This window comes from Gekko japonicus, unplaced genomic scaffold (assembly GCF_001447785.1).
Source record: "Gekko japonicus isolate JY-2015 unplaced genomic scaffold, Gekko_japonicus_V1.1 scaffold684, whole genome shotgun sequence".
In the NCBI taxonomy this organism is placed as follows: Eukaryota; Metazoa; Chordata; class Lepidosauria; order Squamata; family Gekkonidae; genus Gekko; species Gekko japonicus.
In genome coordinates, this window is record NW_015160855.1 from 415,581 (window position 1) to 428,750 (window position 13,170).

The 13,170-nt window shown below is 42.3% G+C and overlaps 1 protein-coding gene across 2 annotated transcripts in view; it reads right to left on the reverse strand.

The window, feature by feature from the left end:
• LOC107119126 (ankyrin repeat and sterile alpha motif domain-containing protein 1B-like) overlaps positions 1–13,170 on the reverse strand; it is a 357,976-nt gene that overhangs the window by 40,315 nt on the left and 304,491 nt on the right. Inside the window, exons 4-5 of one of the 2 annotated variants that reach the window (XM_015421575.1) lie at positions 12,029–12,136; positions 6,498–6,677 (exon numbers count right to left, since the gene is read on the reverse strand). In XM_015421575.1, the coding sequence (XP_015277061.1) occupies positions 6,498–6,677; positions 12,029–12,136 (288 nt within the window). The remainder of the gene's footprint in view (positions 1–6,497; positions 6,678–12,028; positions 12,137–13,170) is intronic. The other variant, XM_015421583.1, reaches the window with a different exon arrangement.

Here is a 13,170-nt window from a genome sequence, read left to right on the forward strand (position 1 = left end):
ATCCTCCTGTACCAAACTGAGACCTAGGTTTCCTATCTCATTACCAATGGTGGTATCTTCACACCTACTACACACCCTCTGCAAATCACACCTAATCCAGTCATGCCTGGTATTGCCAGTACTTTGTGTTACATTTTATGGCACACATGGTCCGGCCCGACAAAGTGACATTTATGTCAGATCTGGCCCTTGTAACAAATGAGTTCAACACCTCTGATTCATTAATTCATTAATTCATTGGACTTTTAGACTCTCTCTCTCTCACACACACACACACACACACACACACACACACGGAACAGAATTTTCCTGGGGAGAAGTTTCTAGGGGAAGGAAAGGAAAGCTGAAGACAGGGGGCAGATAAAGGTGGGTTGGCTGGTGGATAGAAAGGAGACAAGGCAGCAGAAAAAAGGAGAGGCTGCAGGGGCTTTCAGGGAATAGAAAGAATAAATGGTGGGAGAGGGGGAAATGAGATGTCCCCTGCAAGTCATTACAGGTCCCTCAGTTATGATATTCAATTGCTGATTAAAACAGAAACTGAAAAAGCCCTGGTGGTAGAGGTAAAGGAGTATGGTTACTGCCAGAAGACTAATGCTGGGAAACTATAGAGAAGCCTGTCATGAGGAACCCCTGTTGCTGCTGCAGCAGTGGAGAAACTAGATAAGCCTCTCTGTGTGTGAAAAACACCACAAGCTTTCTGTCTCAACTGACCATCCCATGCCTCCCTTTCTGCCACTTGTGAAAGAAGTCCATGTTGTATAAATACAGATTTCAGAGTGAAGCATGAAAATGACTTTTTAACAGTCTTGAGCATAGGTGGCAGAAGTGGTGCTGAGTACAAACAGTTCAAGGACAGGAGATCTAGTATTTAGTTCTCCCATCTCAGTTGGGCCAACTGCCATAATAGTCTTCCTTATATCTCTGGATATATGAGCCAACGAAAGGGGTGGGGGCTGAAACGCTCTTCTCTTTCTCTCCAAATCCCTAGGCTTCTGCCTATTTATATATCACACAGATATTTTGAATTAGCTAGACATGGGTTTTATGTGGTGCAAGTGTTGCAACCATACTTGTAAACCAAAAACTGGTGACTAATTGAGTGCCACTGAACTTGCAAACGCATATAATAATGGAAGCAAGATGTTTGCTCAGTGGATCACTTGCAGAACTGTACAGAAAAAAGTTATAAAAAATAGCAAACAAATGCAAATAGTGCTGTATCACATGACTAGTGCCTGAGTTATGCAGAATTCTCACCATACAACTGCTTATCTTATTGTTTTAGTTCCCAGTACAGACTGGGTATAATAGAGCTGAGAGTATGTGAGATGAACTGGGACCTGAGTGCCAAGTTTTCCAGAGGTCTTTGAACACCAGAGTAAAGGACATACTCCAAAACAAATATTTTGACTTTAATCTTAAGGTGAAACAGAAAGCATCATCATCTTTCTTGGGGATTTCAGAGCAGTGTCTGACACCTCTCCTTACTTTTTGTGTCTGAAAGTTATATCTGTCTAAATACTTGTGACTTTAAGATGCACTGCTAACCTATATAGGACAATAACTGTACTTTTTCATATGTCTAAAGGGTGGCAGGCCAAAATATGATGAAAAGAGAAGAACAAATACATTTGCTTGAAAGTAGCTTTTCCTCATACTTCACCCACCAAGACCGAATTCTTGTGTATCTGAACAAGTTTGCCCTAAGGTTGAGATGAACTGGTACACGTGAACAGCCCTAAAACTACTGCAAGCTGTTTTCACATTGATTTCCACCTAGCTGAACAGGAGGAGTTCTTTTTATTTTTTCATTAAAAAACATTTTTTTTTGCACAAGAAATCACTTTAGTTTTCCGCTATCAATCAATGTGGATTTACAGCCTTGCCTAATCTCAAAAAGATGTCAGTCTTGAAGCTCATCCCTCACAGGAGGATTTATCATCATTTCAGTTCTAATGCACTGAACACACACACAGTGCAGTGAATCTTTAGCTGACTGACCACTTCTTCCATATTGATACTGCAACTATAACCCCTTCTCCAGCCTAATATTCCTTAAACTTTAAATTGAATCTGAAGCAAATGGCAATATTACCCCATGAGCAAGCTTTCAGTTCAGTGCATAAGTATATAGTTGGGTTCCCTTCACTGATCCTACAGAAGCACTATGCATCTTTTTAATTTTATTCCTTAATTTGGCCTCTACCAAAGTTTGGAAAAATAAATGGAAATTTATTTCTCTAATTTTGAGGCAAAAGAGAAACACCCATAGCAATGCACACCACTTCAAAGAGAGGATGTAAGGCAATTACCACCATGGTCAGAAAAAGACAAATGCGGACAAGATCACTTCCTGCCATTCAAAGGTGTCCGTAAGTTAGGAATGACAATCAGCTTATCAGTCTCTGTTTCTCATATATTTATTTCCTTTACTATGTCTTTCCCCCAGCATTCAATTCCAAACAACTGGTGACAATTCCAAACAACTGGTGACCATATAACCTAGCTTGTTTTTCCATTTGGGCCATAAACTTCATCAAAAAAGTAATCGATATCTCCATCTTCCTTGAGAGATATCTTTCCCACACAATGGGTATCTCATTGATCTACCAATGAGATTTAAAACTTTTGGCTCTCAGCCAATCCATTGTAAGAAGTATCTTATTCCTCCCTCTATCTTCATACTTTTGGGGTATAAAGTTAGCCCTGGAACCCCAGCTTTTTGTTCCAGCCACTGGTTCCCATCTCAATACTGGGCTCCTCTAACTGGCTCCAAAACTCCCATGTGGGGATGTGTAGTGGGGAATGTGTATGGGACTCTGCATTGGCCCTGGTATCCCAGTGCAGGCAGCCATGAAGATCATGCTCATCTCCTCCACTTCACCTTTTTTCCTTCCTCTGATGAACTCAACAGGACTTCACTCACCAGAACAGGGTCATATATCTTTCTTCCTTCTTCTCCCCCACCCTTTCTCTTTAGACATTTCTTTAAATTAGTACTATTTGTTTAGGCTAGGATTTAGTAGAACTTAGGATTTGTAGAACATTTATTTAGTGTGCTCCAAACTGTGTATTCAGTTTGCTAATTCCCTTTGCTATTACTCTTTTTCTTAATACATCTTCAACTTTAAACCAATGTCTTTTTATTTCTAAGAATCTGCACAGCTTTACGAAGTGTTAGAGCAAATCTTGGACCTCAGGATACATGAGCAAGATGGTCCCAATAATATTTGCCCTGAGCACATGAGTGTACAGGCTTCTGACACCTTAAAAGGAGGACACTCCTATACTCAGAGTATATACACATGTTGGCTATTTGGGTAACAGCAACTCATCTAAGTTCCTTTGTCAGTGCATATGCTTGGTAAAAGAATATTTGAAAAAACTAAGGAAATGCACAGATTGTATGGACTAGCAAAAAGCACAGTTTTCCAAACTTCAGGACTGAGTTGGTTTTGGACATTTAGGTGCAGCTTGCTTTTTCTGCACTGTGGGAGTCAATGAACAAGAAAGTTCTTTCAGAGTTCAGCCTAGCAATGTTCAGCACGTCTATAAATAGCCTTAGATCATGTTATATGACAGAAAAAAGGTAGATGAGAGTTCAATTTAAATAAAACGGTAAAACAGATAAAACTGATGGGATAATATTTTTCAATATTCTAGTGTTGCTATTTAAGTGCTTTAGAGATAAAATGTACAGATTGCCATTTTCAGTCAAGTTCAATGGAACTGCTTTGAAGGATGCTGCCTGAGTTAGGAATTTCAGACAGACGATATAATCCGGAAGAGGAACGGTTCCCAAACGGTTTCTGGTCTGTCATTTCAGACAGAACCATTTTAGAACCGGTTCCCTACCGGAATATATTTGCAATTTCACACACAAACGCTTCTGTCCCGTTTAGGAAACGGGGATGAAGCGTTTTACCTGCTTCCAAGTAGTCTTCAGTTTCCTCTCCCGGTTCCGATGCGCTTTCCCCCCACTGTTTTTTGCCCAAGCGGGAGATCTCCGGCTTTTTTTTTTTTACGTTTACTTTATATTGTTATAGCACTATAACAGCATAACGGCATAACACAACAGCAATATATCAACCCCATTGGAATGCCTGGAGTGTTTTGTTATAGCACTATAGCGCTATAACGATATAAAGCGAACATTAAAAAAAAAGTCGGAGATCGCCCGCGCAGCGGGGGGAAAGTGGGAAAAAGTGGTGCAGTCTGAAATGAAGAAGAAGAGATTGGATTTATACCCCGCCCTTCATTTGGAGTCTCAGAGTGGCTTACAAACTCCTTTCCCTTCCCCTGAAGTCTGAAATGGCAAATCGCTTCAGATCCAGCTCTTTACCAGAAGGGGAAAGCCATGTGTGAAATGGCAGCCCTATACCGGTTTACTCCACGAGGGATCAAAAATGGCTTCAAAACGTGTTAAAAAGGGTAATGTGAAATTCCTCAGTGTTTTAAGGGCCCAGTTCTATCTGTGGATATTTAATACTCACAAGATATGTCTGAGAAGTATTTTCTTTAAAAAACATTGAGACTGTCTATGACTATTTGATGGAAGCAGCTGTGATATCTTCGGGGAGTATTCTGGTTTCAGACAGAACAGAATGGGAGAGGGAATTGAAAAGGAATTATCAGCTAAAACAGGACATTGGGGACTAGAAGGGAAGAAAGGGATAATACTGACTCAATGGAATAGTGTGCAAATATCAGACTGTTCAATGACAATAAGCTGGGTATTGCCTACTCTGACATTCAAGCTTTGTGACCTTCACAGAACCTCTTTGATATTAAGTGGTTGTTCCTTTGCTGTTCCCTGAAGAGCTTCTGGAAACTGTCTTGTACACCAGGGAGGATTCCCCAACTTTTTCTGTCAGGTAATAGGCTAAGAAAGAATCTAATTCAGCAGAATAAAATCACCAACAACACTTCCTCAAAAATTAAGAGCCAAAAAAATGAGTGGGCTGATTTGATGCTCAAAATGAATGTTCACCTGAGCAAACAGAACTTTCCAGGTGCCCTTCAATTTCCCACCAGAAACATATTTTCCTTCCTAGCTGCAGTTAGGTTTTGTTTGTATGTTTGGATTATATATGATATGGGCATTAACAGAGTTATTTGCTTTGTCTTTTTCCCTCCTGACTGAACTACCGAAATAGTCCAGATCTACTCACGGCTATGCCGGCCACTTGGATGATTCTATCAGGGCAAAATGCCTGCTCAATCGAGTGAACCATTCATGCTTCATGAACTGAACTGACCTCCCATCTGTTTTTTGGGTGCAATTCATAGTTTGCTTTCTGATTTATATTATGAAGCATTACAGCATGGCTGATGACTCGGCCTTCAGTCATTCTGTGCACCATCAAAGAACAACACAGATCACCCCCTCGGCACTTTCGCTGATAGAAGCTCAACTGTGCTGACCTTTAGAGTGAAACATGGCGTATCTTTTTGGTGAAGCATATGCTTGATTTAAGGTAGTCAGTGGCTTACTCATGTCTGGTTGAATGAATGGAAAGAAGACTGCTTGCAGCCGTCTTTTACAGATGGTTTAGCGTAGTGTGCACAGCATTACTATGGTGATCAGCAAAGTCATTAAATAAATGCATTAAAAATCTTTTAACAACCCTGACACAGAATTTCTAAATATACAATTAACTGAAAAGCCTTTTAATAAGAGTTCGTATGCTGCAACCAAATTGTACAGGTGTGTGTATGAAGAAGAACAGTTATTTTTATACCCTGCTTTTCTCTAGCCTAAGGAATCTCAAAGCGGCTTACAATTGCCTTCCCTTCCTCTCCCCACAACAGGCACCTTGTGAAGTAGGTGGGGCTGAGAGAGTTCTGAGAGAACTGTGACTGGCCCAAGGTCACCCAGCAAACATCATGTGGGGGAATGCGGAATCACTAATTCTCCAGATTAGAGTCCACTGCTTTCAACCACTATATCATGCTGGCTCTCACATATGTATGTGTTGAAAAAGAGAGTTGATATAATAGAAACATATACCTTCTTTTACAAACACACAGAGTGAGGTTTCAGGCTTGTCCCAAAAATTCTAACCAACCCTGCATGTGATAGTGTACCCCCACCCCGTCAGCATGGCAGAGGTTCTGGAGCATGATCTGTGTATATATGGAGTACATTATGGCATCTGTTCTTGCTACTGATCTGCGATGGGGGAAATGAATGCTCTAAATCAATGGTTACTACTGAAAAGCTGCTATTAAGCTTCCTCTCACAAGAAAGGCAGCAGTGCATCCAACTACAAGACATTGTTTGAACAAAACCATTACATCATCAACGCTTGGCAGTATCGTTTAGTTTTAGAAGGAATAAAATCTTCAGAGTATAAAAATGAATAACTGCAAAGTAATTCAGTTGCAATGTCAGCATAAGTTTCTGAAGCATACTGCTAACATTTTAAAAGGTATATTTTTATTACAAGACATCCCACTAACTGCCACGAATAGCAGCAAAAGCATTTCAACTTTACCTGTGCCATCTGTCTCTCAAGTTTTGACCGAGGAATATCATCAAAATAGCTGTCATTTCTTCTTCTCCTTGCATCCCCCTGCATGATAATATGTGGGACGTCCAGTGAGCCACCAGTGGTGTAAGTGCTTTGGCTGAGCGAGGGTGACAGCTGAGGAGGAGTCTGGTCAGTGCTCGGTTCCTGTGCAGAATTGGAAAGTACAACAGAATGAAATAGCAGGACGGTCACTAGCCGGACAGTCATATGTGCAAATTATTCCCATGCCTTAATCTGACCTACCTCTACATTTGAACTCATTGAACTCAGTGGCATTTCCTGAACTCCATATTATGACAGCCTAAGAGCACAGTCCTCAAGATATTATGGCAAATGAGTCTCTGCGCCACCATAACCCAGAGATACGTAGACATACTGGGAAATACAGTGGCATAGTGTCTCACTGATTCCACACCAGCGCTAAACTTAGTGCTATAAACCTGCATAGTGGCCAGAAATGGGCAGGGGTTTTAAAGGGAAAAACTCGAATTTAGTCAGCATTGTAAGACCCCCAAAGCCTTGGTACCCAGCACCAGCTACCATTAAGCCACCCAAAAAGCATAAGTATAAAGAATCTCAATGAACTCAATGAGAATGAAAAATGCCACCCTCACCCTCATGCTCACACAGCCTCATGGTACAACTTAGGATAACGACGGCTTTTCTAAGCACAAGATAAACTCCAACAAGGCACCTATGGGTATTCTAGAGGAATGATACGGTACAAAGAAGGAGTACTTTGCACAAATAGATTATGATTAAATCAAACATTGCAACAGCATATCACTACTCTTGTGCTGCTCAGAACCCTATGTACTCCACCTCAGGATAAAGGCACCAAGCTGGCCCCTCCATTCTCCAACTAATGGAAGGATAACACACCACACATAGAATAGCAAGGAGTCTGTAGCAGCATGAATGGGCCAATGATAGCTTCTGATGATGTAAGATCGCAGTTGAGCATGGCACCCCTTCTAGAGGTCTCTGGAAACTAATGACTTGAAAGGCTTGAATCATGGACCTTATATATGCCTCTTGCTGCCATGCCTCTTGCAAGTAGTCTTTTCTGCCACTGTACGACTGGTTTCAGTATCAGGGCCGACAGGAGATGTCAAATGCCCCATCATGTGTCATTTTCCTGTGTACCCAGTAGGGTGTATGGGTAGAAGAATGACTGGCAGTATTGGTTTTGGTCCTGGCCTCTTCCTTCTGTTTTACTGCTGTTTCAGCTTGCTGATGGCCAAAACATGATGGCCAGGGGTCATTTCATAGAAAAAGAGCTAGGGGAACTCATTAGCATAATTCATTAGCATATGCCACACCCCCTGACATCCGGGGCCCGGCGGTGGACCGGCAAGGCCAGCGGGAGTGCGAGGAAGCCCCGCCAAGGCCCTCCCTGGCCCCAGGCAGGCAGGGGTGGGGAGAGGCGGGGAGGAAGCAACTTACCCTCCCTCTTCTCCTGCCTCCTCCTGGCTGAATGAGGGCTGGAAGCGGGGCGACCAGAAGCAGGGGGCGGGGCTTCGTCATGTGCCCCGCCCCCTGCACTTCACCCGGGGGAACTGCGTTCCCCCGCGTTCCCCCCCGAAATGACCTCTGATGATGGCCTTTAAAGCAAGTCAGTATCCCCCTCCCCACATTACAAGTGATAGCCTGAGACTAAAACACCTTTTGCACTTAGCCGCTATGGCTGAAATCCTAAGGACACTTTTCCCCACTAGATAACATGGGACTTACTTCTGAGCAGGCTCTATATTGCTTCCTATATTACTTCAGGTCTTACTAAGACTGCATATGAACAACATGACTTCACCTAAAATAGTTCTGCCAGATATGTAACAATCCTGGGTTGTCTATAAACCCCAGTTTATCTATTTCATGCCTTCTCTGCACCCCCAGCAAGTCTTTTACCATCTCTGTATATTACCATCTGTAATATACAGCTGTAAGAAGCAAGGGTAATCAATGACCTACAATTTGTGAATGTCACAGCAAACCCCAATTTTGCCGGGTCTCTATCTGCAGAGTTGCATAGTGGAGTCAAGATTGTCAGACTTCAAGGCTAGATGTATAATTGCTGCTGAGCTGATTAGCTACTTTTTCTATGACATTTTCATATTATATGGTTGGTTGCAACATTGTTTGTACATTTACTGAGCTGATTACCCGCCATTTTCAAGAAGTAATAAACAAGTCTTTTTTATACAACATACATTTATTGAATGGTACAATAAGACTTAGTTGATGTTTGGCAAAGTCTTTTTACACAGTGGTGTGTTTGCATATTTAGATCTCGGAAGCTTATCAGGGTGAGCCCTGGTTAGTATGTGGATGGGAGGCCACCAAGGCAATAGCAAACCATGTCTGAACACCTCTTGCCTTGAAAACTCCACAGGGTCACCATAATTCAGCTGCAACTGAATTATATATATACACAAACACCATAATGTATTATGATGTCTGAATGCAGGACTGAAGAACAGAATAATTTGAAGAACTGCTCAGTCTAAATTCCCTTGCAATGTATTGTGTCTCCCAAAAGGTCATTTTATTCTTCCACATTCTTATTCTTCCAAAGCATAGTAGTATGATTTCCAATTACTCTATTCATTTCTCAGTTTCTTTCCCAGAGTTGTACTCACAAGTCACAGTGAGTGCCCAACTACACAGAAGTTAGAGTTGCCAGCTCCAGTTTCAGAAATACCTGAAGATCTGAGGGTGGAAGAAGAAGAACAGTTGGTTTTATACCCCACTCTTCACTCCCCAAAGGAATCTCAGAGTGGCTTACAATTGCCTTCCCTTCCTCTCCCCACAACAGATACCTGTGAGGTAGGTGGGGCTGAGAGAACTCTGAGAGAGCTGTGACTGGCCCAAGGTCACCCAGCTGGCTGTATGTGGAGGAGTGGGGAATCAAACCCAGTTCTCCAGATAAAAGTCCACCGCTCTTCACCACTACACCACAGCTGGAGCCTGGGAGAGTGGGGTTTAGGGAGGGGAAGAACCTTGGTAGGGTATAATGTCATGCAGTCCACCTTCCAAAGCAGCCACTGTCTCCAGGTAAAGGGGAATAAATGTTTTAAATAAATAAATAACTGATTTATGTAGCTGGAGAAAATTTGTAATTCCAGATCTCCAGCTCCCACCTGGAGGCTGGCAACCATAAGAGAAGTAGAAGAGCCCTCCGTTTGCAGAGTTTTTTTGGGTATGAGCACAGCTACAACTCTCTGTTGTCTATTTTCTATGCTATCGTCCTTATAGCATTGTACACACTGCCAGGAGACAACAGCTAAAAATATCCTGGTTTTGAGCAATTCTTGAAGGCAAAATGCCGTGAGCTCAGTGACACTTTTACTAATGGAATTTTTCAAGGAGCTGAAATCAGCTTCTCTCCCAGAAGCCAGTATGTGTGATAATACAAGCCAGAAGAGTGCAAATGGCCATGATGTTTAAAAAAAACAAAAAAAAACTTTTTTTCAAAGTGGGTGAGAAGGCGGTTTTGTAAGAGAATGCAGTTTGCATTCTATAATGCCTTACCCATTTGGTATAGTCCTGTTCACACCAAAGTATACTTTTATTCAATAGATGTAATGGCAAACCATGATTTGCTGCCATGTGGATGAGGAATCTTTGGTAGCACATTCTTTTATATCTCCTTGCATGCAGCCAGCTAGTTAATGTTTTCAGTTTAAACAGCAAACCAAAGATTACCACTACATACAGACTAGAAAACTATGGCTTGCGCTTTCCCTGCCAGTTAGGATTCCAACTGGGTTTTCCCCCTAAATTTGGTTTGCAGGGAAAACATAAGCCATAGTTTGTAGGTTTAGGCATAATGGTAAATTATGGCTTGCTGTGAAACAGAAACCTCTAATTATCTAGATGCAGGCAAGGGCAGAGGGGCGTAGGGAGTACATCAGCTCAAGGATTTTCCAGGCTTGTTCACTGCAGCAGCAAGCCATGGTTTGCTATGCTGTCTGACCCAAGCCATGCCTAATCATAGATGAAAATCAAATCTCTATTTTTCCAAATTGCAGTTCAAACTTCTAAAGAACTATGGCTGCGGTCACACGGAACAGAAGCCACACAAGTGAGACGGAAAACAGGCGGAGTTTCCAGGCGCGATCTCACCAGCACATCTGGGAAGCGTAGCACTCCCGTGGCTCAACCGAGGCTTCCAGCCGAAACTGCGTGGCAAAAAACTAGTACCTCAGAGGTACTAGTTTCCGGAAACTGCGGGGCAAGGGCGGGCGTCTGATCGCGTTTCCGGTAGCATCCGGCACCCGCCCATGTCCCCTTGCAAATAAGGTAGGGTTTTTTTGTCCAAGTCTCTGTGGATGCGCACGCGCACCCAACGGAGCATGCGCATTTGTCATGTACACACAAATACAAAACAGTTTGCCGCGGCGCGCGCTTCTTCGTTGCGCACCGGCTTGTCCTGTGATCGACACCTCTCCCTTGCCATGGTACCTCCACAGGACCTTCACAGGAGGTCTGATCGCGTAACTGCGCAGTAGTTTGCCCCAGGGCAAACAGCCACGCTTCTCCCCCGCAGTTTCCTGCCCCTGTGACCAGGGCCTATCTTTAGAAAACATATAGCTTAAACATATGCATATTGGCTCAGAAGCAAGTCCTACTGAGGAGAATGAGGTTTATTCCCAGGTATGATTGCAATCATAGCAGTGAAGAACAACAATCAAATACTACAGTGAGGATAAAACATGAGCATTTTGTGGTGACATCTTGGGTATCATTTCCCATATTACAGTTAGAAAAAGGAACCATAAAAATTGGAAGAAGAATTAGGAGAACTAGCAAATGTATAAGAATTTATAGACCCACAAGCTGAAAATATGGGAACATATCCTAATTCAGTAACATTGAACTAAACTGCGTTATGTACTCAAATATACAAGCTGATGCCACTGATTACAGCATTGTTCGTTTAACAAAAATTCCCAAAGCAAACCCTGTGGGGAAAATGCAAGCCACTAACCTTATTAGACAAACAAACAAACAAAAATGAAGGAAAGAGCTATCAGTAGTGTTAAGTCGGCTACTTAACAAAGGAGTCAGAGAGTGATTCAGCAAAAGATCAGCTTTATTCAGCAACTCGTAACACAACTCCAACAGATCAACTCGAATAGCCAGAACAGCTTTAGCATTGAAGCTGTTCTTCTTTTAAACTCTCCCGGCTAATATAGCCACGCCCTATTATACAATAACAACCAATCAGGTTGTAACAATAAAGTCCAATCACAAGCGTTCCCTCACATGGAACTGGATGGTGGGTGATTGGATGGTTCTTCCTGGGCTACCAATGGGATTGGAGGGATTAGGATCCTTGCCCAGGACGAAGCTTTACATGGTGTATGAATGTGTGAGTTTGCATACATGCAGTTGAATACACTACAAGTAGTTACTAAATCATAATTCTTTGTGCTTAAGTATTTTTATAGGCCTTTAACAACACATGCTTTAGACTGTTTGCTGGAACTTACCCTGAGGGTTATAGCCCGTGGTGGTTTCTGAGGTGGATCTTCGTGAAGCCTGTCTCCCAATGAGGCCAAAATGCGTTTTCTGTGGCCAAGTAAACTGATTTTTAAAACCTGAAAAACAAAAAAGAGCTTACAAACAACCAAACCCATCATACATAATCAATGACTTAAGAACCTGCCACACAAAAAGCATCCATGACTATTAATCAGTGGTTAGATTCAGGTGGGGTAGCCGTGTTGGTCTGAAGTAGCAGAGCAAAGTTTGAAGCAGTAAAACAAAGTGGAACCTTTAAGACCAACAAAGTTTTATTCACGGTATAAGCTTTCGTGTGCAAACACACTTCGTCAGACAATCCGTGGATTATCCTTGAGGCTGAAGACAGCAGCGAAATACTATGGGGAAAGGTGTATAACAATAATCAGAACGTTTGTTTGTGGAAAATCCAGCTAGAAAGAAAGCCAGAAAGAATCCAAAGAAGTAAGAGGCAGTACAGATAAAAGGCAAGAAGGTAGAGAAGTGTCCAAAGGGCAGAGAAGCAGGACACAGCAAATGGAGAGTTACAAAACTCTAAAAAGAAAAGGAGCAACAGACACTACACACCTCCTGATTTGCAATTTTAGGGTTGAAAAGAGAGGGCATGAAACAGTGCCTACAAAGTACACTCCTTTTTAAGTGCCGACGATGTTTGCTGAGGCAGCTCCACAATCACTGCTTCCTCCAGGGAAGTACAGGCTGTTGGGAGATTCTGGCAAGGTTCACACTGCACCGATGACTCTCTTTTGGCTCATGTGGAAGAATGACAGGGGTTCTTTTTTACGCAAGAACACTGTGGTTGTATAAACCACCTACTAATACTGCTCCCATCTCTGAAACAGAGATTGAGCTATGCACATATTTATTTACACCTTTTATAACCCACCTTTCTCCCTAATGGGGACCCAATGGGGTGTACATCATTCTCCTTGCCTCCATTTTATCCTAACAACAAAGTAGGTGAGGCTGAGAGAGTGACTGGCCCAAGGTCTTAGATCTGGAGTGGGTTGAGTAGAAGACGAGAAATCCCAAAAAGCAATATCCAAGCAACTGATAAAATTTTAACACATAGCATTTTCTGTGTGTTTGCCTTATTTTTATTTCTAAGCTC